Raw genomic sequence first — 26,538 nt, forward strand, 5'->3', positions numbered from 1 at the left:
TCATCCTGCATCTCACCAAACTTTCCAGGTGCCTCCAATCCCAACTCCAGGTCCAAACATGGATCCCAAAATGGACTTCCACATCAAGGTCTATGCATCATCAGCTCTTCCCAATCAACCCTGGATCTCAGATTTTACGTCCATGGTGAACGCCAGCTACCGTGTCAGCCACACCGCCAAAATAAAGTTTTCCACAAATAAGACCAGACTTCACACCGACTCCGCACTGTCCGAAGAGCTTGGTGCAGACGGATTCACCGCGGTGGCATTTATTGAAGATGCCGAAGATCAAACACCCAAATTGGTCGGGACCGCAAGTATAAAGAAATGGAAAGACGACGGCCTTTGGATGCCTACAACTAAAAACGGGCATGAAGACGCTGCCAATACTCGATGTGTCGATCAAATGTTGCACCGACAGGCTTGTCCCGGCGACTATGAGCTTGCTGTTGTTGCTCTCCCCCAGGTCCACAATACCGCGGCAGGGGTATTGCTGGTCATCTTGTGAGGGCGTGTGAAGAAGAGATCTTGCGTCGGCATCGGGTCAATGGAAAGGATGTGTCGTCTCCGCTACGAATTATGACTCGGGTTAATAAAGAGGACACTGGTGGCTACTGGCTAAAACAGGGGTTCACTGTTGTTGGTAGCCAGAGGCGTCCTAAGGGGTTCTGGGATTCGTTGGAGGAGTTTACTATATGGGCTATGGTCCGAGAGTTGTCAGCATAGATGGTGTTTGGATTTTATTATATAGAGGGGATTCAGGATGATATTACTTATTTCTATGTATACGTACTTGTCTTTCTGTCTATTTTGTTTCAACATTCTCTACATTTTGCGGGCGCAATTTTGATAACTGAACATCACATTGCAAAGTATCTTGTGACTTGTCTAATCTTACATGGTTCAGAGCCCAAATGTCTTTCCAATCTCACTTCGCGGCGATCAATCTTGCTTGATGTGATGCTTCTTCAAGGTAAACGGGCTCGGGGGCGGGCCATATATCTCCGTAAGAATACACGGGCTTTGATTTGGATCTCCGGGTCTGATCATGACATCCACAACGTGCAGCCCTGTCCCGGATTGAACCATCTCATCATGGAAAATGATGTCAATGTCGCCCCATGTTCTGGCTATGGTGGAAGAGACCGGGTAAGATGTCACATTTGGGGCTCCAAAGAAAGAAACGGATTCTGCGTATCGCCAGTGACCAGAATCCTGCTGTCGGTACTCCATTGCGTGCATTAGCCTTTCAACGATGGGTTCTCCTTCGTTGATAACGAATATGATGGCATTGAGCTTGTTATCGATGATGGCTCTGAGGTCATTTCGGCCCTCTTGGAAACCCTTGACTCCTTCAAAGAGAACTGTTCGTCCGTGCGAAAGCCGGCAGGTTGCTTTGGCAAGGCCTTGTTTTGCCGAAGCGACACCCAAGGTGGTAGCAAGCATGTGTCCGGCGAACTTCCTGATACCAGGATTGATTATGGTTGTATCCCGCGGCAAAACAAATGAGCGTGCTCCATCCTGAGCTGTTTGGGTTTCAGTCAAGATAATGTCACCCGAACGGAAAAAAAGAGACATCCGTCGCCAAAATGTGGAATAAATGTCATGCTGAAGTAATGCAGTATTTCTCTGAGTTGGGAGCATTTCAATGCTGTCGCGGACATTGGGTAAATTGGGGTAGGGCACAAGGTCACGCAGCTTTCTCTCAGTCAGGCAGTCTAGAATCCGCTGAAGCACAGGTCTAGAGAAGAGCTCGTAACTTTGGTCCCCGATGACAACGGAATTTCTATTAAATGTGACGGTTTCTGCTGTCTTCGCCTCGAACACAGCGGGAACAGCCCACTTGGTGGTATTCAGAGGTCCAATAAGAAGAATCAGATCAGACGATCTGAAATATGACCCGTACATGTCGAAATCCGAGATATCCCCATGGAAGTTCTTGAGTGTTTCATCTACAACACCTCTGCTGAACTGGGTCGCAGCAGTTGGAAATCTAGTCTTTTTCGCCAGCTGGCTTGCTTCCTTGGTAAGACCACAAGATGGGACACCCGCATCCACGAGAATCACCGGTCGTTGTGCGTGCCTAATCTTGTTCATGATACTTGCCACTACCGTTTGTTCGATCTCAGCATCGTGAGGCGGAGTGTTGAAGTCCAGGCGCTGAACGAGTTCCTTCAGCGGTACCATACTGTCGACCAAATCTTCCGGCAATTCAATATAAACAGGCAGAGACTGCATGATACATCCTCGAATGGCGGTATCAATCTGGGCAGTCGCCTCGCTAGGGTGAACAAGAAACTCCTGGGTAATGGTAATTTTGTTGAAGCAGTCAGCGAGTATTTGGAAGGCATCAGGCTGACGAGGAAAATTAGGCTGCGCGTCGAAGAATGAATGGTGGAATTTGGAAGCCTGCGCTTGCGCCTTTCGTTCAGGTGTCCCAATCACAAGCACGACTGGAATTCTATCCCGGTATGAGGCAGCGATTGCCGTCGAGACCGAGAGTGACATATTCTCGAACGAAGATATCACAGCGGCGATACCCTTGACTCGTGCATATCCATCTGCGACAAGCCCGACACTAAGATCGCTACGGTGTGTGACACATTCGAGCGCCGCATCAGTGGCTTCTCTCAGTATTCCGATGTTATGGTTTCCGGGGACGCCATGCACGGCATGTAGGCCAACTTGATGAAGGCGTTCGAAAAGATAACCTGCGAGGGTGATATCGTCCGACATGATGAACAGTCTCAAGGCTTTTTGGTGCTGACAGGCGTTGCCAGAGACGAGCAGGAGGCAGGAGGTAACGAAGAAAATGTGTTATTTTGGACCTAGGAAGGAAGTTTCAAATTAAAAGTGCCTACGCACGAGGTGTTGGTCAGATTCGCTAACGATCAATAACTGAAAGGTTGAGGTTGAGGTTGAGGTTACCTGGGAAGCAATGGGGGAATTTGAAAAGAGGTAATGAGAAGGTGTAAAGACCAATGTTGTGACTTGAAAAAATGTGTTGTATCTCAACTTGAGTGCAAATCAAAGTTGAGTGTAGCAACATATTGCCTTTTTGCTACTCCCTCCCCATTGTTAATATGGGATCACAATGAGCCAGAGTATTATTCGATGCTCGAGTGCCATTTCTATTGTCAAGGGTGCCTATAAATTAACCTTCCACGGCTTATGGTCAGGTACCGGTCCTTCTTATGTGGCCGTTGATCCTTTATGTGTTGATTCACTATGGCTGAAAATGACATATAACCTTTTCCCATAGTTGCAACAACATTCGACCCAGACCATACAGATAGTGCTGTAACAAATCAGTATCTTCACTTCTTTTTCAAGTAAAGCCCGAGTGTTTTCCTGAATGAAGCTTATTTTCCAAGCGGGAAAGTATAAATTCAACAAACTTCACGAGGTCGAATCATAGATCTATGAATGTAGTGTGGTGAATTTGATATACATTTGATGAATGCATAACTATTTGGCCAATGAGCAGCTGAGATACCTTCAGGCCCTATTTTGTGCATTAGAACTATAGAATTAGTCAAACATCAACTACTTCTTATCAACAATAACTATTCCTAGGCCAAATCAGGTCCTGGGTAGCATCATTGGAATCCATAGATCAGCCCACCATGCAACCGGGATCCGAGGGTTATGCCAACACTGACTCGACTAAACGTTGCCTGCCATTGTTCCATCCTGGCACAATTCCTGACGAACCCAAACCCCGGCCATGAAGCTCTCGCAGCTAGGCTTCGCGTACGGCGACGCGGCAGGACAACGTGGTAGAATAAACGATGGGATGGGACTTTCGGTACGTAAAGAACTGTGCGAGGATGGAATGGTAGGGAACGTCTGGTCAAGTCATGGTGTCAGCATAATTCTCGGATCCAATGCTTGTAAGCTTTGACTATTTTCCCCGATGCTTGCATGGTGAGCTCCTTCTGCGGGACTATTGTCGGTGAAGGGTAATTGGCTTGTTCTTGCCGTTTTCACCCATAAACGGCTTCGAAAACCTATTGACATCTAGGAGATTCTGGGCACTTGGGTTTTCTAGGAGAGAGCGTGCAGGCTGAGAGAATGAGTAATCACGATATCACGTGCCCAAGTTTCGGCCTCGGCTTCCGAAAGGGAATTCACGATATCGGCAGGCTCGGCTTTTGGACTCATCAATTCAGGTGAACTTGGGTCCACCATTTCATTCCTTTTTATACATTATTCTGTCTCTCTTTAATTGCGTTTGGTGAAGTCTGTCTGATTCAAAGTCTCTCATCTCTCGAGTACCTGTATGAAACTATCAGCCGTTCTCTTCTGTGTTGGTTGAAATTCTCGGGGTCATCATGGAGTATACACGCGAGATACTAGCAGGCGTAATGTCGCTCGCCTCATGGAGGAACCTGGCCATGCTTCTTGCAGTGACTAACTTGAAAAGTCTCCCATTTTCTTGGCACGTAAGTGTTCCTTGCCCTTGTTCGACTGTCAAATTTTTAACTTCCTGTAATTGACCTCCCCCCATGGTATGTTACACTACTGACCGAGTCACCAGTTCCGTTTGCTGTATCACTTCGTAAGCAACCTACGTTTGAAACCCAGTGCGCCACTTTTTCCCAAGGGGAGACTCATTGTGGACTCCCGAGGCAAACCAACACATCCCATCTTCGTACCATGCATGGTCACATCTCGCACGCCGTTGCTAGAGACCGATTACAACCTGCACAAATCCAACAGCACTTACTTCACGGATCTGGACATTTCGCGTACAACGCTGGTGACCCGACTTTACAGTCCTGGAGTCGGCAATGTGAGCAAGGAACTCGACCAGGAGTTCCTAGCCGCAAGCAAGAAGGAGGGAAAGCCGGCGCCAAGGCGCAAGCCAATGTCGATTGTACTCGGATCTGTTTACTGCACATTCAAGCGCGAGATCAAGCCATACGAACTATATGAGATGCACTCTAAGGTGATCTCTTGGGACGCGAAGTGGATGTACATCTTGACCTGCTTCATGCGACCTGCAAGCCACAGTGGCGGCGAAAAAGTGGTCCTTGCTGTGGGCCTTAGCAAGTACGTGGTCAAGAAGGGCCGGCTGACTGTTCCCCCGGAGCGGCTTCTACGCGCTAGCGGATTCCTTCCCGCGCCGTCCTCCGGGAGTGAAGACAAGACCGCGCTAGCCGACGTCGATTCCTCAGCCGAAGCTTCCGACGTTGGCACCCCTGCTAGTGGTGAAGGTATCACGGCCATGGGAGGTGTGGATGGATCGTTGGCTCGGGAGGTATTGAAGATAAACGATGAGCAGATTCCGAGCCAGGAGACACTGGATAAGCAGCAGAAGGAGAATACTGACTCGTGGGATGTCGCAGAGTGGACCTGGGAGCGGATTGAACAGGAACGCCTGCGGGGATTGAAGGTTGTCGATGGATATATTAATTTGGATACCCAGCTGTTCGATGAATGGGTGCAATAGTTTCAAATAGATACAACATGGATGTGATCATACAGAGAGTGATCCAAGCGCCTCGATGACCTCAATGCTCTAACTAATATTAGATTTTAGAGATCCTGACAACGGACCGTTCATGCATCCACAGATCTACAATTCAATTTCCAAAGAAGGACCAACACGGTCCACTCTTATGTATTTTTGTTTACATGGATAATACAAAGTGATGTACGGAGTACATGTCTGAGTTGTACATTGTATGCTGTACACTTCTGAATATACGTCATATTTCCCCGGTAGACACATATAGTTATCTACCGCATGATGTAGGTACATAAAGTGAACGAACTGGCCAGCCACTAGAGCCTCATCCGACCGGACCTTTATTTTCCCGGATTAGTATATGTATGATCATGGCGAGAAGAACATAAGACTACCCTGTAATGATAATGCTAGAAGATATCACGGAGAGAGTGTAGATTGTATACTCGCCTCGGAGGTCTCGCTTGATTAATATAGAGAGTTCTAGCCTAAGTATGGATGGATGTACTCCGTATACGGAGAACAAATCGCCAAGTTATAAGACAATTCAGCGCTTATAACATAGAAACAATAGAGGATGCAAGAATAATTAGGACTTATACTGCCCATATGTTCTAGGATATAAGTCCTGGACTGTATACATGCAGTTAATCTTGATGTTGATCACTGATCTCATCAAGGGAGGAAACGCTCGGCTCCGATGGTATCCGAGATTGGCTGAGCATTGTATGATCCGTGACAATACCAAACTTGTTTGACAGTACGAAATTGAGTAAATAACGGTAAAATAACAGATCCAGAACATGGAGATCACATAATCTTAAATTACATCTTTGTCACGTGACCCATTACTGAAAGCTTCAAGGTGCTATGACCAAGCTCTATTTTGACCATCGTGATACCACCTTTGCTTCTGCGCTTCTTTGCATTTCTTTGGATTCGCAGGCGTTAACTGCCATTCCAGTGATTTAGTGAGTTTGAATTTGTTTGCGATCAACTTGTACTCCCCTGAGACCTGCAAACCTTTTACCCGTCCGAGACCGGATACGGTACGAATCATTTCGCGGCTCCTAGGCGCCCAGGCCAAAGTCGCCCCGAAGTCCACTTTGCTCTCTGATCGGACGATTCCCACCCTTCCCATATTAGCGCTCTGATTTGTCCAATTTCAAGCCCATCATTCCTCACCCTGTGCCCACCTGCCCCTGCCTCCTTCCAGTATCAGCCCATCGTGCACTCCACCTTCAAGCGTCGCCGGCACCTGCATGATTGGTCTATTTCTGGTATTGCTGCACTTCTCTACCTTTTTCATGGAGAACCTAGCGCTGCCTTTGCTACTCCGTACAAGGGTTTCCTCTGCCTACACTACAACTTCCTGTCTCACAAATTTCTGTCTTTTACTGGTGACCTGACTAAGACAGTTCGCCTTTCTGTTCAGTTTAGGCAAAAACAACCACCCGCGAAGAGCTTATCGCAATCGTTTCAACTACCTACCTCCGTTGTACTCTGTACACTCAAGGAGTGTGTCGACCACCCTCAACACACCAATACTGGTGCCCTTGACCCCAACAATATCGCGCTTCCTTTCGCTCGGTCGCAGCGCTTGTTCCCATTTCCCCGACCGCTGGGAAATACTCCCTTCACGCCGTCGATCAGCGGTCGCACTATCCGACGACGGCAACTCATACGCTGTACCGTTCCCCAAACATTCCTCTATCGCCCTCGATGATGGCGACAGCACTCGATCAGTCGCAGCGCGACTCGCTCGGAGGCGAACCTGTCGTCGAAATCTCCATCACTCCGCCGCAGAGTGCCAACGGCAAAAGGAAGCGCCTGAAGGCGTGCCCTCCGAGTTATCGGACCTCGAGCTTGACCACCAATCTGCCCCGGCACCCGATACATCTAAGATCAAGCAGGAAGAAGTGGAGGAGAAAGTTGAGGAAATTGAAGAAATTGAGCCTGATCATTACTATGGCGGCGGCAAGGTTCCTGTTTTCAAGCCGGTGAGTTCCACGCGAATGCCCTGCTGCTCGATGACCAAGGGTTGGAGATCTCCTAGTTACGTGAGACTGGGCAGTAACGCCTATACCTCCAGAGCCAGGCTGACTGTGGTATTCTTTTAGACGATGGACCAATTCCGAGACTTCCAGGGCTTCATCAACAAAATCAATAAATATGGAATGCAGGCAGGCATCGTGAAAGTCATTCCTCCGAAAGAATGGTGAGTCGATCAAATGAAGACCAATGTGGATGGCTGTGCTCATGACTTTGTACTTTTCAAGGTCCGACTCTCTTCCACCGCTGGATGAGGCAGTCAAGAAAATTCGAGTGAAGAATCCCATCATGCAAGAGTTCCACGGATCCCACGGTACATACACCCAAGCCAACATCGAACGCCAACGCTCGTACAACCTTCCTCAGTGGAAGGGTCTATGTGAAGAAAGCAGCCACCAACCCCCGGCTCGCCGAGGAGAGAGACGCCGAAACCAAGAACGCGTGAACCGTGCGGCCCCGACACCACGGGCCCCGTCTGTCCGCCCCGAGGGTCAGAAGCGCCGGCCTGGCCGCCCCCCTAAACGGTCAAATCAGGTCAAAGTCAAAGAGGAGCCTCCTGCAGATGACGCCGAGAAGACCAGATTGGAGGGTCCCCCAACGCCTGTATCACCCGAGACCAACCCCGTGCAGCCGAAGACCGAGGATTTAAGTGAAGGCGAATCTCTACCTACCATAAAACCAAAGGGACGACAACCCAAGTCCGTGACCGCACGCCGAAAGAACAACCGAGGCGATGCCATTGATCAAGCCGACGAGGAGGCGTACACAGGATTTGATTACCGGATCCATGATCATGAAGAATACACCGCGGAAAGATGCGAGGAGCTTGAGACTAATTACTGGAAGTCACTCATGTATAACAATCCGATGTACGGAGCTGACATGCCCGGTTCGCTCTTCGAGGATTCCACAGAAATCTGGAATGTCGCCAAGTTGCCGAATCTGCTTGACGTCCTCGGGCAGAAGGTTCCTGGAGTCAACACTGCTTATCTCTACATGGGCATGTGGAAGGCTACCTTTGCTTGGCATCTTGAGGATGTAGATCTGTACAGCATTAACTACATCCACTTCGGTGCCCCCAAGCAGTGGTACAGCATCTCCCAAGAAGATGCACCTCGCTTCGAACAGGTCATGCGCAGTATCTGGTCCAGTGATGCGAAGAACTGCGATCAATTCCTTCGTCACAAAACCTACCTCGTCTCGCCTAGCCTTCTCAAATCGCAGTATGGGATCACCGTCAATCGGTTGGTTCATTACGAAGGAGAATTTGTGATCACATTTCCTTACGGGTACCACTCTGGGTATAACGTCGGATACAATTGCGCCGAGTCGGTCAACTTCGCGACCGAGCAATGGTTAGACTATGCTCGCATCGCGAAGAAGTGCAACTGCGAAGCAGACAGTGTCTGGATCGATGTGGACGAGATCGAGCGCAAGCTGCGTGGCGAGAGCACACCTGAGTACTATGGTGAATTCGAGAGCGAATTCGATGGCTTTGAAGGTGCTTCTGATCTTCTTACACCGCCACGTAGTGTGCCTGGGAAGACATCCACTCGTGGCCGAAAACGGAAGAATCCGGGCGACGGGCCGAATACCAAACGACCCAAACTCCACCCAGAAGGACCACGGAAGCTCCCGTGCTTGCTATGCCCTAACAATCTGGACTATGAGGATCTTCTGCCGACCGAAGATGGCAAAGGGCATGCGCATAGACGGTGTGCGGCGTTCATTGAAGAGACCACAATTCTCCGTGACGCATCTGGTACGGAAGTTGTGTGTGACATTGACAAAATCCCCAAGGCTCGCCTGGGTCTTAAATGTCTCTTTTGCCGCGAAGTCCGCGGGGCCTGCTTCCAGTGTAACTTTGGAAAATGCACGCGCGCTTATCATGCAACCTGTGCTCTTTTGGCGGGTGTTCAGGTTGAGCACGGTGCGATTGCTGTCATTGCCGATGATGGCACGCAGTACTCCATTCCAAGTGTGGATTTGAAATGCAAGTTCCATCGCCAGAAGCGGCCTAATGGAGTCCTGGGTGAATCGTCCGATGTGGATCGTCGGGTAATCGAATCGGCTCGTCGTCTGGTGCAAGGAAATTTGATCCAATTTCAAGCCGACAAGGAGATTAATGGCGCCATTGTTCTTGAAAATCGTCCCTCGGAGCGAAGTCTTTTGCTCAAGGTGCTCCCCAGAGGGTAAGTTTTTTTTTTCCCCGGCCCCTGTCTGATTTTCTGCTCACACTAATAAATCTACAGAGATGTGATTGAAATGCCCTATCGCTGGATGCTTGTTGTTCGCAAGAGCAATTTCACGCCCCTCGCACTAGGAATCCAACCCCTCCCAGCCCACCTAGCGCGAAAACCCGAACAGCGAAAGGAGTTAGAATCAGCGGTACCGGCGGCAGGCAGTGCATTCGGCGATTCACAATCTCCCTATCAGTGGGCTGAATTTGAGACAGTGGATGCGACTAGGAATCAATTCGCCCCACTCAGGACGGTCAACCTCCAGGGAGAGCAGATGTGGTATTATTTGGGCATGCAGTCCACCGAAAGTAGGGCACAGTATACACACAACCCTAGCGTGTCCATCCACAATCCTCGGGCCAATTTCCTGGACAGCGTCAAGTCGCTTGGCATGGGTGTCAGCGCTCGTGCATCGAAGATCTCACCCCACCACTTTCATTATGCTGCCACCGCCCCTGCCCCTCCCTACCGAAACCTGAATCAGCCAAACCAGCAAAACCAGCATCAGAAGCAAAATATTTACTCTTCGAATGTCAACGCCCCTCACCTACAATCCCGACCGCCCTCTTCTGCCTTGCAGCACCTCGCCCCTCCCCCTCCTTTTATCCCTGTTGCCGGTGCTGCTGCTGGTGCTCCTGCGATGCCGTCGGCCTTTCGAACTCTGCCCAATCAGTCTGCCCGTCATGCCCCCTATCCTTCGGTCGCCAAGTCGCACGCTCAGCAGCAGCATCACCTCCCACCCACCAATACCTTTGCCAATGTCCGAGAACTTATTGCTCGCCGCCGGTTAGCCCAAATTACCGACCACGCTAATGTCTTTGCCGGATACACTATCGTCAGCCCCGAATTGGTGGTGGAGACGCTGTTGGGTCCGATGGGCTCAATACCACCCGCGAATGGCCTCGAGAAGCTGGAACTGGCCATGGCTCAGCAACGGGTTCAGCCCCGGGCGGCGGATGGCACTCTGCTGCCGCCTCAGACTCTGAACATGCGGTCGGAGGAGGTCACTCGACTCCTTCAGATGCTCCGCTTTTCGCTAGTCAGCCACCGCGAGCGACTCGATGTCATTCAGAGGAAAGAGTCGGAGGGTATCAAGCAGGAGACCGTCGATCGGGGTAGCGTGGCTGCTGCTAAGATGCCTGGAAAATATGCCTACCTGGATCAGCAACGGTCGTTAGCACCCAATGTTTACCAGTCTCCCTATAATATGCCGTCGGGTCTCTCCGAATACGCAAAGGCTACCTACGGATTAGTTCCTGCAGCAGACGACCCGCCCAAGCCATCCCTGTCGAACGATTTCTTCAACAATCTGTCACCGGAGCATCAAGAAAAGGTCTTGAAGGCCTGTGGTAGCTTCGTGCAGCGTGCAATTGAGCGATCGACTACTCACAGCCGGCAAAGTTCATCCTCCAATCTCCGGTTGTCGGCGGCTTTGGCACAGCAAACAGAAAATCCGACGATTGACATCACCCCGGTGGAGGATCCCCCCTTCTCTCAGGTCTCGATATGCCGCTCCACGCCGATTCTCCATGCTCCAGTTTCGGTCGGTCGCATCTACGATTCCAGTCGCCAAACGAGTTCCCCATCCATGGCCCAGACCCTCACCCGGACCACCACGATCTGTTCGGAGATCAGCAAGCGAATACCCGCTTCTGGCAGAACGGGCCGTGGGTCGGCGGGGATGGCAACACTCCAAATGACGAGAACCGACCGTTCTTCGGGCCGCATATCTTCGGACCACACGAACGACTCAAGCATGACTATGCATCCTCCGACATCTCCCTGGGCAAGGGACCTGGATCCTTGCACTCTGTCGATATGGCCGGCTTTGGCCCTGACTTGAATGATGACCTCGGACTGAGTCCATAGATGTTGGCCTCGTCACCGGCCTCGTCACCTTTCTGACCCTTTTAAACTCGCGTTTGCCTCTGTTTACCTCTGCGACTGTATTTGCATCTCATGTAACGACTTCACCGGACTGACGACACTGCATGAATGGGCGTTTTCTTGTTATTTCATCCGACCTCGACTGACGATCGTTCCGTTACCACGGTCATGTTTCTTTTACGATTTGGAGTTGGCACTAGCTGGCTGGTCACGACTCAGCGCATTTCGTTTCTTTCGATCATTATTTCCCTTCTTTCAACGCGACATGTCGGAAAAGGCGGTCCGACTGACCTACTTGACTACTAGAGTGGTCACATAGACGGAGTTCAACTTGCACGGTTCTTTTGCGGCCGAAAAATCCCGACAGCCTTTTCCCATCTCGATCTTTCTCTCGCCCTTTTCAACACTCAGGGCCTTACCATCCAGGGCCTACTTCCGCCCTTACTCCTTTCCCTCCCCTACTGATCTCCCTGTTTGTTCTATTAGATATCTCATCAAACAAGAAAAAAATTCCTTTTCTTCTGCCCAGCGAGATCACTGGATGACATTTGTGCTTTACCCACTTTGATACCCCCTTTACCCTGCCCTCCAAATTCCGAAGGAAGGGTGTGGATCCGGACTTCACCTTTTGAACTACTTCCCCCCTTCCTTTGTGTTGATATATCCATCCTGGCGCTCATCGATTGCTCAGTCTCTTTCTTGCATGGAGTCTTCGCAGCATGTTCCTGATGTGGCAGCCGTCACCTCGCGTGACCTTGATGTATGTGCAATGAATCATTCAAATATTCCATTTCCAGTGTAGACTGCATCGAGTAGGAGTTCTCCGTAGCTGAGTAGGATTCTCGCATTTCTATTCTCCTTACGGACTAGTTCGGTACCACTTTCCTCTTCCGGCTGAATCTGTTCAATCGCGAGTGTCCCCTTTGAAACCCAACCTTCCCCACACCACCAGTGTCCTCATCCCAGCCCCCGCATTACAATACCTTCTTAGTACGTTGGTGGGTTGTATAAAGTAGTCAGTGCCTTAGTGAGCCGTGTGCATAGGCAATACGATCTGTAGATGTGTTCTCTTCCCATTCAGGTTCTTGATCTTGCACTCATGGTGCTATAATATGCTTGGCACGGAACCCCGCTGTAGATCTTCGTATGGTGTCCAACGTGTTCCACATCTCTGCCTTCTTGCGTGCCAGGTCTAGGGTTGAGATGGATGGGAGTAAGATGCGAGGTATATCCAGGGGCATTCTCACGTGATATGTCTCGGTGCTATCTGATATTGTGGTGAATGATGAATGCGTCCGAATAAAATAGGGGAATCCAAGTGGATCATGATGCCGTCTCTTATCGCAGGACCATTAGGTCATACAACCTTTTCTTAGCAGCCCAGGACAAAGATACAACGAGATAAGCCTAAAAAATCCCTGTCATTCGTTCGAGATATCTTTTTTTCGCCTCATCTCTAAAACCTTGTTACGCGGTCTCGGACCGCGCCATGTTTTCTATGCGGGGCGCTTTCTTAATCTCGTTTTAGGTATAATATCAACTGACAACCTTGCTTACTGGAATGCTCATTCTCCCAACACCTTCATCATGCGAAGTTCTTCTGTCGATGCCTCCGCCGACGAGGCATTGGCCCGTATGGGCTACAAGAGTGAATTGCCTCGAAACCTGAGCATGCTGAGCATCCTCGGCTTATCTTTTGCCATCATGGCCGCTCCCTTCGGACTGAGCACGACTCTCTACATCACCCTCTCCGACGGTCTATCCGTCACCATACTCTGGGGTTGGGTCTTCGTCTCCCTGATCTCAATCGCCATCGCCGCCTCTCTCGCCGAGATCTGCGCCGTATACCCAACAGCAGGAGGCGTGTACTACTGGAGCGCGATGCTCTCAACGCGTCGCTGGGCTCCATTGATGTCCTTCATCGACGGCTGGTTAACCCTCGTGGGAAATTGGACCGTCACACTGAGTATCATCTTCTCCGGCGGCCAATTGATTCTCAGCGCCATCTCCATCTTCAACGAGTCCTTCGTTGCCAATGCGTGGCAGACTGTATTGATGTTCTGGGCAGTCATGCTCGTCTGCGCCCTAGTCAACATCTTTTGCTCGCGCTATCTCGATCTCATCAACAAGGTCTGCATCTTCTGGACCGCAGCCAGCGTCATCATCATCCTCGTCACGCTTTTGACAATGGCCGACAACCGCAGAGACGCTGACTTCGTCTTCGCTCACTATGACTCCTCTACGAGCGGCTGGCCCGCTGGATGGGCCTTCTTCGTGGGCTTGCTGCAGGCAGCATACACCCTGACCGGCTACGGAATGGTCGCTGCCATGTGCGAAGAGGTGCAGAACCCACACCGCGAGGTGCCCAAGGCAATCGTGCTATCCGTGGTGGCTGCTGGCATCACCGGCCTGTTCTACCTGATCCCGATTCTGTTCGTGATGCCCAATGTGCAGATGCTGCGCGAGGTCGCCAGCGGCCAACCGATCGGCCTGCTCTTTAAGACAGTGACCGGTTCTGCAGGCGGTGGTTTCGGCTTGCTCTTCCTGATTCTGGGGATCATGATGTTCGCCGGAATCGGGTCTCTCACAGCTGCCAGCCGTTGCACGTATGCGTTCGCTCGCGACGGCGCCATTCCGGGCTTCACGCTCTGGCGTCAGGTGAACTCCAAGCTGGACGTGCCTGTGTGGGCTATCGTGCTATCTGCCGTCGTGGATGGCTTGCTAGGACTGATCTATTTTGGTTCCACGGCTGCGTTCAACTCCTTCACCGGTGTGGCTACTATCTGTCTGTCGACCTCGTACGGTCTCCCGATTTTGATCTCTTTGATTCGAGGCCGCCAGGACGTGAAGAATTCCTCGTTCTCTCTCGGTCGCTTTGGATTCGCAATTAACTGCGTTACCATTGCGTGGATCGTGCTTGCTGTCGCTCTCTTCTGCATGCCCGTTACCTTGCCTGTTACCCCGGAGTCTATGAACTATGCCAGTGCTGTTTTCGCTGGATTCGGTGCTATTAGTGTCATCTGGTACTTTGCTTATGCACGTAAGCACTTTACTGGACCTCCGATTAGCGGTGACGAGGCGCGCGCCGCCACCGAGTTGATGACGGGTACGCCAGTGGATGCGGAGAAACCGTTGCAGACGATGAAGAAGTTACCGAGCGAGTAAAGGGTCTTCTTTTGTATTTTATTGTTACTATACACGACTAAGAAATAAAAACAAAGAAACAATTCAACTTATAAAAGTGCAATTATCGTAGAATGTCGAATGCGATTTCGGCGACAATCACAAGTGCCTACTGATCGCCGAGAGCCGCGGTCCAACACACGCCATCTCCAGATCATCTCCTGGGAGTTTCTTCCCACATTTTGATTGGAGTGAATCTTTTTCAATCCGGGGAAGAAACGAAGACCACATTCCGGGGAAAATCACAGTCAGACCAGGGAACCTCGGGAATCTCCGATCGGACACAATCCCTCTTTACCACAAACACACCCCCTTCCAGCATCTCTCTTGAAGAACCAAAAAACCTCGCTATATCACCAAATTCCTATTTACAGTCTTCTACGCTCCCCATGAGGACCCGCGCAAGCCGATGCCCAACCCCGCTCCCATGAAGACAGGGCAAACCGGACCGCTTATCGCGTCATGTCGGACTCTGTAGGTGCGTGTTGTGCAGATTGCGCCCTGCGTCATGCATCCGGATTTCCACTGACACCCGCTCATCACAGATCGAGTCTTTGTTCATGCCCTCAATACCGTTAAGAGGATTCCCCGGACCGGCACCGCGCGACCTCCCGCTGCCGAGCGGTTGGCACTATATGGCTTGTATAAGCAGAGTATGGGTGAGTGACCGGCATTACACCTGGAAAAACAACAAGGAAACCGGAGGAGCTAATACTGCATCAGAGGGGGACGTGGAGGGAGTAATGGATCGTCCGATTGGGAACACGCCGGAGGTGCACGCGGAGTGCGAGAAATGGTATGTCCCGAAGCGCGGGGAAAAAGAAAGCTTTTGATTATTGTGGATCTTGCTCGGGTCTATGAAAACATCGCTTTTCTGTCTACAATCCGACACCACACACACTGACAATGTTCTTGTCTTGTCTAGGGATGCATGGTATGCGCAGCGTGACATATCGCGCACCGAAGCCAAACGCAGGTACATCTCGACGCTGATCCACACCATGCACCAATATGCATCCCAAACACCCGAAGCACGCGAGCTAGTCGCCGAGCTCGAGTTCGTCTGGGACCAGATTAAGTTCAACACCTCGTCGTCGTCTACTTCTAGTCCGGTGAATACAGTCGGCGTCCCGCCGTTATCGCGCAGTGCGTATGGGAGTATTGCGGGTCGAATGGCGGAGGAGGACTATGACCGTCCTGGTCGACGGGATGATACCAGTCGACGAGATCGGGACTCGCGGTTACGGGTTCTCAGTCCTATGAGCCAGCCGGAGGAGGAGGAGTATTATCGGCGGCGGAGGGGGTCTGATGAGAACCATAAGGATGGGAGTCCGCATAATGAGGACGAGGATGAGGATGAGGAGGAGTTTGAGGAAGCTCGTGATAGCTTATACGAAGAACGAGATCAAGACGATCACGATGACCCGGACCATGCTAGCTCCCACTCCAACACCGACACACATACACATACCGACGTCTCCTCACATCACCGTCCCAAGCATCGTCGCAATCCTGCCTCTGGTATTAGTATAGACAGCAGTGGGAACGGTCTCCCGCATAGTCGGCATTCCCATTCAGAGCCAGCCTCGAAAGACAGTCGCTGGCGCCGCCGTGTCGAGCAGGCCTTGACGAAAATGACAGCGGAGATTGCGGCCGTGCGCGAGCAGATGGAAGCTCGGTCTATTGCGCATCGCCGTCGGTCTGGTCTGTTAGCGTGGGTGAAGTGGATGATTTGGGTTGCTGTGCGGCAGATCTTGTTTGATATTGCTATGCTGGGCATGCTGCTTATTTGGATGCGGTTGAGGGGGGATCGTCGTGTTGAGAATCGACTTAAGACTGGCTGGGCGGCGGTTAAGGCGAGGCTTAAACTCCTGAGGGTCGTGGATGCGCCTTTATTGCCATAAAGGGCGCTCTATGGCCATGGTCGTGGCCTATCTTTCTTTCCCTTTTCTTTTTATCGGTCTTTGACTCCTTGCAGCATTTTTCTCCGGGCATTGTTTGCATTGGCTATTCCTACATCACCTTGTTCACTTTCTTGTGTCTATTTCTCTTGACTTTTCTTTTGTCCAGTATATATGGGTTTCAATTTCAGGTTTCGGGAGTCCTTCCTTTTTTGCTTCTGTTGTCTTCGACTTTCTTTTCCTGGGTTGTCTAATACATTTTGTGTCTAAGGTGGCAGCACTTGAGGTTAACTATATCGAGTTATTGGTAGATGCGAACATCAGTCTAGATGCTATGGATTGGGGGGAAGGGCTTACATTCCAAGCATAGATGATCAATGTACTTTTATTTCCTATTTTGTTTTGATATCACTTGGCATATGCCCTATTAGAAGTCATATTTATTGGCCAAGTTATTCACCACGTTGCTATCCTCTTTCGTTGAGAGATTACATAGATTTGATGATAATTCAAAGCCCTAAGAAATAACTACCTAACGGTCACTCTCGATATATATAGTCGTATCTTATATCGCCAGTATTATTCCTCAACATCATTAGTGATAATTAATTGAGATCCTCACATGCCTACTATCATAGATCCACTGCTGTTTTCAAGATCAGTCCAAATTCCAAGATGTGCCGTATGTGGAAGCCGTGGCACCAGTTGAGGTAGAAGGCGTAACTAGAGTATCCGTTGTTGTTGTGCGAGTATACCTGTTGGTTGGATATAAACCATAGCTCGTGCCATAGCTATATAGACTTTTAGGATCGCCGTCGCCCGTACCACTATATACCGATGGAGAAATTTCTGAAATCGGGATCGTCAAAGCCAATTTCTCATATTGAACAGGCGTCGCCGTCGCAGCCACCATAGTCGCAACCAAAGCCACAAAGAAAATCGCAAACGGAATCCTCCTTAGCACTAAAAGAGCGGAAGCCGCAGAAATTGCAGTCGGAGCCGGAGAAGGCGGCGGACGTGAAATCGTATTATTAGCGAATTTCGTGCCAACCCAGGCGTTCCAATTCTGGATATCATCCGGACACGATTCCGAGATCGATGCACCCCGCATCTCAGCGACAGTCTTTCCCTGACGAGAAACCGTCACGACGACTTCTCCGGTATTACCATCGAACGGCACGCTGCCATGATAAATACCGATGGGACCGTGTGGTCTATTCTTCCACTTCCCATCCTGCACGACCCCGCCGATCCCAACCGACACATCCACATCCACAGCGTTCCGCAGCAGCGCAGAGTAGAAGACCTCATCCTGCAAGACGTCCGTCGGCGGGAACTCCTTCTGCCCGTGCGTCTTCGTATTACCCGTAGTGCCACCGTTGGCACAAGCCTTCCCAGGCGCCAGCCGAAACCAAGCCGTGACGCCCTCAGTCGTGACATTCGGCCGGGCACCCTTATAGACATCGATGATGAAAGGCAAGAAGTCGCGCCAGCCGTCATGAGGGTGTCCGGTAGCGTAGTTGTAGCTCGCATGACCGATCTCGAAGGTCGCATATGAACCCTCATGCAGCGGGCCGATGTAGTGCGATTCGCCGTAGTCGTTCCACGAGATGATCTCCACGAAGTCCGGCTTGAGAGATAGCACCTGCTGCCAGCGGTCGTACCACAGGTTATCGCCGTTCCAGACCCAGTTCTTGCCGTAGCCTGGCAGGTTCGTGTAGAACCACGGCGAGACTGGCATCATGTATGGCAGGTGGCCGGTGTCTTTGAGCCACTGCATGTACGTGGAGTCTATGTACGTGTTTATCGGGTCTGGGCCTTCTGGCCATGCGGCCCAGGAGAATAGGCCGTCTGGAATGCCTGGTGCGACGGCGAGGGCTTCCTTCGCGCCTAGGGCTGACCACCCCGGTACGAAGAAACAGTCTGTGTACCTTTTTATTGTGGTCCAGTCTGTGGCGTTGGAGGAGCCTTCGAAGGTTGAGACGAAGGGTTTGCCGTTGTGCTGGTAGTAGGCTGGGTTGTTTCCGTATTTTCGGAGGAGGCCGATCACCTCGCCTTCTGGCCAGGCGCCGTTGCCTACGTAGTCAAATGAGAATAGGAGTTGGAAGCTCAGGGTATTTGCGGCCTTGAATGCGTTCGCTAGGGACCGGTTGTTTGTTGGGAAGTTGTATGCGATGTTTAGGGCAAAGGCGTCGATGTGGGCCTTTTGTGCTTCTGCTATGTTGATTTCCCAGTCGGAGACCGTGAAGTTCTCCGAGTTGTATAGCTGGAATTGGTGGAGGTTAGCGGAGATATAGATCGTAGTTGAAGGGCTTTACCATGAAGTGGGCGAACACGGCCGCTGCTTGGACGTGATGGACACCTCTCCATAATGATAGAATCAAGAATATTGCCGACTTCATGTCTACCTGCGTGTATGGCTCAGACTATAGATGTAAGTAGCACATCGATATAGAGAGTCGTTAGAGAAAGAAGAGCGGCTTTTGTATAAATTATCTATATCCTTGTTTTCCTGTCGCACATGCACGGACTGGTGGAGAGTTTGATGCCTGCATTTATGCCTCTCGAGGTGTCTATAGATAGATGCCGGAGGTCCGCTATTCGTACATCGGGATCTAAGCGTACTCTTGGCCTCTCTCTCTGTGTACTTTCCTCATACCTTGGGTCTAAATACCCGGGTTTAATACATGCTTTCTATATTCCGAAATACTTCAGATACACTTCAATGACCAGTCAATGCTGTTGATGCATGCTGTGACAAGCGGACTCTTGAACCTAAGTAGAAAACAACCTAGATATGTTTCGGATTATCTCAAAGGCATAGTTACACCAGGTAGTATATCGGAGGGCCGGAATTAGGGCTCAATTACACACATTGACCAACAGGCCAAACCCCTGCAATCGAATCAGGTGAAGGATGATTATGATTATGGATTCCTTCGGATTATAGAATGTAACAATTAAACAATCTGTCATCGTAGTTCAGACACTGCAGAACGGTTGATGCTAAGCCTTTGTACCAGCCTGGAAAAGTGCTCGGTCCAGATCAATATTCTGAGAAGGTATCATTAGATCAGATCTACTCAAAGCTAATCTATTAGAATTATAGAGCTTGATACGCCCAGCAATATTATCCATAGATGCGTTAGGAATAAGCAAATGTATATCCCGCCTAGCCTTTATGCACGCTACCTACATGTATACTATCACCAACTCTTTAAAGGTGGAGTTAGCCCTCAAGAACAAGTACCTATAATACCCGGTGGTTATATGTTGGACAGAGTCAGAGATCGGAAGGAAAACATAGTCAGGACATGTTATATACACGGTGAAACTCCGCAGTGCATGCGTAAGCCTGGGTAATCTAGAGCCAATATATACAAGCTTCCCCGCAGAGGAATGTCAGGGTGTAAGGTGGCTAGCTTATTTGTTGCAATGGTTACCTACATATGGCTTTCCTATCTTAGCACGCTCAGTCCAGACCCAAAAGAGCATAATACTCTGTCATCTGCCGACTCCTTTCAGATTTTGGGCTACGGGTTAGGATATCAAAGAAGCAGAGAATGTGTCTCACTATCTATTAATTGGGTCATAGCCCAGATAGATAGACTCGTATTTCGATCAAGTAATACTAGCGAAGGGCCATGGGCAAAAATAAGAAGAGCAAGGAATAGAGACCCCCCAGATCCTTCCCTGGTGTGTGACTGGGCGTGTATGGGGGACGCCTCCCTCGCCTTTAGATACCATGCCAAGATCACGCTCACGAGAAGCTTCTTGCATCTTGGCTTCGGAATTGTCAAACGGCTTCTTTACTCCAATGGAAGCCACCAGCTCAGTGAAGCCTCCAGTATTTTCTGTTTCTCTGCTCTCTAGAGTCAGGTTTTGCAACCTCCTTGTGACCCGCCCAGTTCTTCCGCGGTAAAGGGGGTTGTAGCCCGGTATCGTAAGTGAATGGTGTCCCGAACCCAGAACTTGCAAGTTTCGGTTAGGCGGATGTGTCGAAACTTGGGATCCATAATGGCCTCCTGAAGCTCGCTGTTTATCCCATAAGAGGCCATACAGTGAAACCATCGGGCATCATCATCTTCGCAAGTTCCGCCGGGGTATGACAATGAGAGGCACTCATCATCGACATTCATGGCAATCAGTTGCCTGTCAATCATTTTTCGGACCAGAGCAGCAATGGGTCGGGATGGGAATGCGGAATCCCTGCGGAACAACTGGTAGGTCTCTTGGTCTCCATGATAGCAACGTTTAAGTCGATGTCTTCCCCTTCCATTTCACAGGGCTATACGCCCATGTACGTTCCAACTGAATGTTCAAGGGTCGAGCGGATTTGTTCAAAGATGGATACTAGATCGTGATCGCAAACAAGGAGGAGTTCGAGCTTGCAGCGGATACTGGCTTCGTTTGCGCCATGAGTGCGGTCCGACTTTTTCAACTAGAGTTCTAACTGACGTTAGCTGATTTCTTTGTACGGTCCATCGAGCTAACATACTGCTGTTGTTGCTGCTGGGGCTGCCCAAAGGCACTTGAGCCGAAGGTATAATGGCGCTTCTGGATATTTCCAAACATCGAGCCTTGCGAGACGGGGACAGGTGCAACAAAGTCGAACTCATCATCTGCAACCAGGTGCGACCGATGATCTTCTAGATGTCTGGCAGACTCAACGAGGCCACTGCAAGCTGCGAGGGCTTCGTAGGAGCCAGGATTCTTGTCAAGTCTTCTGTTCAAGAAAGTGGCGAATGATATGCTAGAGAAACAATGGACATAGCGTAGATGCAGGGAATCAAAATCACAGAGGGCTGTCTGTGAAAGAAGAGATGAGAACTAAAAGTAAGAAAGTGAAATAAATAGCTGTAGAAGGGCGGGCTCAGGTTGTTTATTGAGAACAAAGTGAGAACAAGGTGACAATAAAGTGAGAAAAATTTGGCAATTTGAAGGGTAAATTAAGAACAATGTAGACCTGAATAGATATATATACATCGAGTCATTGATTAAGTGTGTAGACCGCGTCCTTTTCCAGACATCGGTTGACGGGCTTGATTTGTAGAAATGTACATGTACATCCCTGTTATACACTCATTGCTCCAGGAATCAAGTACTGAGAACTCGATCAAAAACCTTGGAATATAGTAGTTCCATAGTATTCTACCTCACCCTTCAGATTCAGCAAAAGGCCTGACGTCTATATCGTAGAACCAGAGGGCTGGATAGTTTTTGCAACTATGTAGAAACGGTATCGTGGATGGGAGACTGAATAGTGCCATAGCCGCGAGATAGCAGCATTTCCCTTCCACTTAGAGGCGAAGCAACCAGGGCTGGACCGCCACATAGATGACGCCAGCCCTTTGTTGAGGGGACAAGAGCGTTGATGAAGGACTGCATTGGACGGGCCTATCGCGTTGTATTTTATTGGGGTTATGCTCAGTAAGCAAGTCGGATCGGTCAGGTCACGCTCAGTGAACAAATCAGGCATCAACCGAGGGTGCACGAGAGCCAGCGGGCTATAGAGTCCGTACTACTACCAACTCGAGAATATGCTATTGCACACTGCAATAGGTTGGAAAACATATTGCCCCGTGCATGCCGTGTGAGCAAGGCAAGGAGATTTGGAGATCGAGCAGAAAATCATGTAACCATTCATGATGCCAAGAGATATTTACACAAACATAGACCGGATTTACGGTCGAGCATCCAAATAAAACAGTGCTATAGAAAAAAGACGGTGCCCAGATTATGAGAGGGAAGGATAAGGGTGCAATCAGGGTGAGTCTAGAGAGGACAAAGTAAACAGGGACAGTGTTTACCACTGGGGACCGGGGTACTGTGCGTATTTTTGCTTGGGGCGCAAGTGAACAGGAACCTGGTTCTCGGGAGCGCCAGGGAGGGTCTTCTTCAAGCCCTAAAGAAACAAGAGAAGTGTATGTTAGCTCTAGTCCGGGGGTGATAGCGGATATAATGGATGCGAGGTGATAGGCGATCGAGAGCAAGAAGGCGTATATCATACCAATTTCTCGAAGACACAGGTGTTAAGCTGCATCTCGGGCCTACGGCACTCCCATAGGTGGTGGTTGTTGTTCTCGAGACATTCCCAGTGGGCCTTGAACTGGTCGAGGCAGTTGGTGTTTATGTCCTTGATGCTGTGACGGGTCAATATCTCCTTCTCGACCCAAAGGTAAATCACAAAGCAACATACACGCTAGCGGCACAGCGCGTAACCTTCCGGCCCTCCTTCAAGCAGTCGATCTCCCCGCGGCCATTGGCCTCGTCCTTGCACTTCATGTAGTCGTCATTGAAGGCCTTGCAGCGGTCTCCAATGAAAAAGGATGCACTCATCAGGGGTGCAGATGTGGCACCGATCTCTTCCACCTTGGGAATGTGATCGGGCATGGGCGTGGTGTCCACCAGGACAGTCTGGTTGAAGCTGTGCGCGGAGGGGATAGCGGTTAGCGTCTCACATTGAGCTATACGGAGAGGAAGCAATTGAGATCAAGGTACATACCGAGCATCTCTTTGGGCCATGGCGACGGTGGCTTGTCAGAACGACTGTGAGGGGAAAGAGGTGCAATTGAGGCGAGACTTGGAGATCGATAGTCGAGAGCTGCGGGTTGCGGTGGAATGAAATTTGGCTCGTCGGTGATTGGCTGGCTGGATTTTGCTTAGGTCAGCGTAACATATCACCTGAGGTGCCTAGGTGCGGTGCTGGAATAGGGCGTATATAAGTTGTTGCTTTTGTTTATTGGATATATCGATAAGAAAAATCCATTAGGACAATAACATAGAACAATAGAGCAATTCTAATTCACTAATTATTCAAGTATTTCTTTCAATATGCATTTAAGTGGTTTGCGAACAATAGCCCATCACGTGACACAAACAAATCGAGCTCCGGCTCTCATCTTTCTCGGCCTTCGAGCTCCATCGAAGAACCCCTCAGCTTTCTCACCTTCGACTGCCACCCCCCAGTCTCTGGACTATGTGCTTTGAACTTGTTTCTATTTCCCTTCAGCGCTCTTAATCTAGCTGCGCTAGCGATTTATTGATCCATTGACGCGGTCTCTCTTCATCGTGGTTTTTTTTTTGTCTTTGTGATTGCCATCATGTCTCTCTTTGGTGGAAACCAGCCCCAGGCCAACAACATGTTCGGCAACACTGCAGCGAAGCCGTCTCTCTTTGGCACCTCTACAACCGCAGCCCAACCCAACACCAGCACACCATTCGGGCAGACCCAACAACAGCCAGCCGCGACAGCAACCAATGCATTTGGCGGGAGTGCGTTCGGCGCAAGCGCCGCGCCTCAGCAACAACAGCAGCAGCAAGGAAGCGCATTCGGCTCCTCGCTACAGAAACCGCAAGGTAGCCTCTTCTCCGGAGGCCAGCAGCAAGCACAACAACCAGCTGCACTAGGAGGGTTCGGTGGTCTGGGTTCTAACCCCCAACAACAAACAAATGCATTCGGCCAGCAGCAATCGCAATTCGGCCAGAACACGATGACAACCCCACAACCCCAACAGCAACAGCCTTCTCTGTCGTCAAGCCTTTGGTCTCCTGGTCGTGCTATCACTGGGGGTGAGCCTATTGCGTAATCATTCACTACGAACCATTACTGACAAGACTGCTTTCTAGTGCACCGAACTGTTCCTATGCAAGTAGCCATCATCAAAGATAAGTGGGATCCGCCCAGCCAAAGCTCGCCATTCCGTGCCTACCTGTACAACAATGTCGGCGAGGAGGCCGCTCCTTTTTACCAACCGGGTCCCGAGGACGACGATGCAAAGTGGGAGGAGGCTTTGCGCAAGCGGCCGGGTCCAGGATATGTCCCTGTGCTTGTCAAGGGCTTCTGGGAACTCGGTAAGCGCGCGCAGCGACAAAGGGACTTCCTCACTATGATGCAGTCGCGCCTGCACGAGATCAACGATTGCTTGACCGGGCTTCTCTCGAAGCATGATCTCAACCTTTCCGTCAAGATCACCGACTGCCGTCGGAAACACATCATTCTGAGCAAACGGTGCCTCTCCCTTGCGGCTAAGACACAGATCCTTCGCAACAGAGGGTATGCCATGGATGAAGCGGAGGAACAGTTGAAGAAAAAGCTTGTTGAGTTGGAACGTGCCGTTTTCGACCCGTCTCTCAATGGCCGCGCTGAAGAAATTTGGGCCCGTATGTTGGCCATCCACGAACACTCCAAGCGACTGCAAGTGGAAATCGATCGTGCCGGGGTAAACGTGACACAACCAGAGGATGACATTGATGAGCAGACATTGAAGACAGCAAAGAAGGTTCGGCACTCCCGAGCTGGTGAATCCTCAGTATCGGGACAGTTCGCTAACCGTATGTTCCAGATTTTGGACGATTATCACTCTCAGATTCAGTATCTTCAGAAGGAGATGGAATCTATCAAGAACGACTTCAACGCGGTGGAGAAAGCAATTGGCAATTGAGGACATTGCTCTATGACTTTCTATGTGCTATTTCGATTCTCAATTTCCTCACATTTCCTCACATGTTTGGACTTAATGTCTACGGTCATCGGGGTACCGGCGTTCTTGGGGATCAGGCCATTGTAATGCATATCTGAATACAAATTTCTTGCTAAACACTCTGTATTCCATTTTGGGTGTCTCTGAATGAGTATTGCTCGCCAAGTCTTCGTAATGACATGTACTATCCACAGATAGTCCCTAGTCAGTGTATATCTATGCCATAAACCGCTCCTCCACTCTGCTATGTTGACTCATTACTTTGCCACAGCCAGGCGATACCTAGATTCCGATATAATGCAATATCTTATTTTGATTTGCTCTATATCTCATAAAACTCAAATGACAACGAGCCTATGCACAATAGTAATACATCATCCAACTGACACTGCCCAGCAGACCCAAAATGTGTAGTATATGAGCTTCAAGAGCTTTCCATAGATTAGGTGCCCATGCTCAATCCTGTCCGATTTGGGCCGAGAAAAAAGCTATACCAGAGGGGAAAGAATGAACTGTTCAATTCTCCTGCATATCATCGCGAAATCATAACCAGCGATTCGTCGATTACAGTCCGGGAAGAGCAAGAAAGAGGAGCGGAAGACGGGTCAACCGGCTTAAAGGAACTTGCGGACGAATTCGACGGCGAAGGGGGCTATATATTGGATGATAATGTTAGTTTTCAGCCCCAACTCTTTTCTAACTCGTCTCGAGTTGTTCAAGGCTTCAGATACTCGACTTACACAGGTAGAGGAGGAAACCACCGGCAATAGCCATCTGGACGGTCTGGAAGGCCTCAATCTCACCAGCCTGTAAAGTATATTAGTATCAGATGCTATTTAGGGCAGAGGTCATGGCTTGAAACTGACCTTGAGCTCTTCCTTAGAGATCTGTTCTTGGCCTTAGAGAGTTATATCGTTAGTTCGAGTGTGCTAGAGCGAAGAGGTATACAACTGGGAACATACCCGGTGCAAACATTTTGAATGTGATAAAGAAGTAAGGAACGAAAGAGAGTTCAGATAATAGATGTTGTGAGAGTTGTAGTTACGAGGATGTCCAAGTCGGACTGGAGAAATAAATCACGGGAGCACAGACCACCGCTCTCCTTCTCTTGAGGTTTTGCCTCACTGCCTCCCCCTCTCTCTATCCACTTACATTCTATCGACTAATTCTGTGAGCAGCTTGTTTGCTCCTCTCTTTAATCCCTACATCCACATCGCATCTGAATTGGTCCAATCTGCAGAAAACCGGTTGATTTTGCGGAGAACCGTCGGGATCACTTAGGCAGATAACGTACTGGACCTGTTTGATACCCCCCTAAC

The 26,538-nt window shown here is 49.9% G+C and overlaps 12 protein-coding genes across 12 annotated transcripts; 6 read left to right on the forward strand and 6 right to left on the reverse strand.

Annotated features, from left to right (window-relative positions):
• Positions 1–70: 70 nt before the first annotated feature.
• On the forward strand, positions 71–508 carry N7518_006921 (uncharacterized protein; the record flags this gene model as incomplete). The annotated part of the gene is made up of 1 exon (XM_057187848.1): positions 71–508. The coding sequence occupies one exon, from the start codon at positions 71–73 to the stop codon at positions 506–508; it is 438 nt and encodes a 145-aa protein (XP_057039551.1).
• A 434-nt stretch (positions 509–942) lies between these two features.
• On the reverse strand, positions 943–2,736 carry N7518_006922 (uncharacterized protein; the record flags this gene model as incomplete). Its single annotated transcript, XM_057187849.1, has 1 exon — positions 943–2,736. The coding sequence occupies one exon, from the start codon at positions 2,734–2,736 to the stop codon at positions 943–945; it is 1,794 nt and encodes a 597-aa protein (XP_057039552.1).
• A 1,927-nt stretch (positions 2,737–4,663) lies between these two features.
• On the forward strand, positions 4,664–5,455 carry N7518_006923 (acyl-CoA thioesterase; the record flags this gene model as incomplete). Its single annotated transcript, XM_057187850.1, has 1 exon — positions 4,664–5,455. The coding sequence occupies one exon, from the start codon at positions 4,664–4,666 to the stop codon at positions 5,453–5,455; it is 792 nt and encodes a 263-aa protein (XP_057039553.1).
• A 1,280-nt stretch (positions 5,456–6,735) lies between these two features.
• N7518_006924 (putative jumonji family transcription factor) lies at positions 6,736–11,634 on the forward strand (the record flags this gene model as incomplete). Its single annotated transcript, XM_057187851.1, has 6 exons — positions 6,736–6,753; positions 6,892–7,473; positions 7,594–7,691; positions 7,753–9,717; positions 9,778–11,263; positions 11,332–11,634. 6 exons carry the CDS (start codon positions 6,736–6,738, stop codon positions 11,632–11,634), a joined length of 4,452 nt encoding a protein of 1,483 aa, XP_057039554.1.
• A 1,605-nt stretch (positions 11,635–13,239) lies between these two features.
• Positions 13,240–14,817, forward strand: N7518_006925 (putative GABA permease; the record flags this gene model as incomplete). The annotated part of the gene is made up of 1 exon (XM_057187852.1): positions 13,240–14,817. The coding sequence occupies one exon, from the start codon at positions 13,240–13,242 to the stop codon at positions 14,815–14,817; it is 1,578 nt and encodes a 525-aa protein (XP_057039555.1).
• Positions 14,818–15,297: 480 nt separating this feature from the next.
• N7518_006926 (acyl-CoA-binding domain-containing protein) lies at positions 15,298–16,739 on the forward strand (the record flags this gene model as incomplete). The annotated part of the gene is made up of 4 exons (XM_057187853.1): positions 15,298–15,313; positions 15,381–15,494; positions 15,559–15,631; positions 15,761–16,739. 4 exons carry the CDS (start codon positions 15,298–15,300, stop codon positions 16,737–16,739), a joined length of 1,182 nt encoding a protein of 393 aa, XP_057039556.1.
• Positions 16,740–17,394: 655 nt separating this feature from the next.
• N7518_006927 (glycoside hydrolase family 71 protein) lies at positions 17,395–19,138 on the reverse strand (the record flags this gene model as incomplete). The annotated part of the gene is made up of 2 exons (XM_057187854.1): positions 17,395–19,002; positions 19,055–19,138. The coding sequence occupies 2 exons, from the start codon at positions 19,136–19,138 to the stop codon at positions 17,395–17,397; spliced, it is 1,692 nt and encodes a 563-aa protein (XP_057039557.1).
• Positions 19,139–20,611: 1,473 nt separating this feature from the next.
• On the reverse strand, positions 20,612–20,875 carry N7518_006928 (uncharacterized protein; the record flags this gene model as incomplete). Its single annotated transcript, XM_057187855.1, has 1 exon — positions 20,612–20,875. The coding sequence occupies one exon, from the start codon at positions 20,873–20,875 to the stop codon at positions 20,612–20,614; it is 264 nt and encodes an 87-aa protein (XP_057039558.1).
• Positions 20,876–21,024: 149 nt separating this feature from the next.
• On the reverse strand, positions 21,025–21,508 carry N7518_006929 (uncharacterized protein; the record flags this gene model as incomplete). Its single annotated transcript, XM_057187856.1, is given in 3 exon segments — positions 21,025–21,177; positions 21,195–21,449; positions 21,500–21,508. The coding sequence occupies 3 exon segments, from the start codon at positions 21,506–21,508 to the stop codon at positions 21,025–21,027; spliced, it is 417 nt and encodes a 138-aa protein (XP_057039559.1).
• An 851-nt stretch (positions 21,509–22,359) lies between these two features.
• Positions 22,360–23,343, reverse strand: N7518_006930 (coiled-coil-helix-coiled-coil-helix domain-containing protein). Its single transcript, XM_057187857.1, has 4 exons — positions 23,242–23,343; positions 22,936–23,163; positions 22,747–22,879; positions 22,360–22,641 (listed from the first exon to the last, which is right to left on the reverse strand). Exons 1-4 carry the CDS (start codon positions 23,259–23,261, stop codon positions 22,543–22,545), a joined length of 480 nt encoding a protein of 159 aa, XP_057039560.1. The 5' UTR covers positions 23,262–23,343; the 3' UTR covers positions 22,360–22,542.
• Positions 23,344–23,839: 496 nt separating this feature from the next.
• Positions 23,840–25,180, forward strand: N7518_006931 (putative nucleoporin; the record flags this gene model as incomplete). Its single annotated transcript, XM_057187858.1, has 2 exons — positions 23,840–24,308; positions 24,366–25,180. 2 exons carry the CDS (start codon positions 23,840–23,842, stop codon positions 25,178–25,180), a joined length of 1,284 nt encoding a protein of 427 aa, XP_057039561.1.
• Positions 25,181–25,833: 653 nt separating this feature from the next.
• N7518_006932 (uncharacterized protein) lies at positions 25,834–26,194 on the reverse strand (the record flags this gene model as incomplete). The annotated part of the gene is made up of 4 exons (XM_057187859.1): positions 25,834–25,871; positions 25,960–26,026; positions 26,086–26,117; positions 26,182–26,194. 4 exons carry the CDS (start codon positions 26,192–26,194, stop codon positions 25,834–25,836), a joined length of 150 nt encoding a protein of 49 aa, XP_057039562.1.
• Positions 26,195–26,538: the final 344 nt, after the last annotated feature.

Source organism: Penicillium psychrosexuale, assembly GCF_028828465.1.
Source record: "Penicillium psychrosexuale strain IBT 29551 chromosome Unknown utg000004l, whole genome shotgun sequence".
NCBI classification, from domain to species: domain Eukaryota; kingdom Fungi; phylum Ascomycota; class Eurotiomycetes; order Eurotiales; family Aspergillaceae; genus Penicillium; species Penicillium psychrosexuale.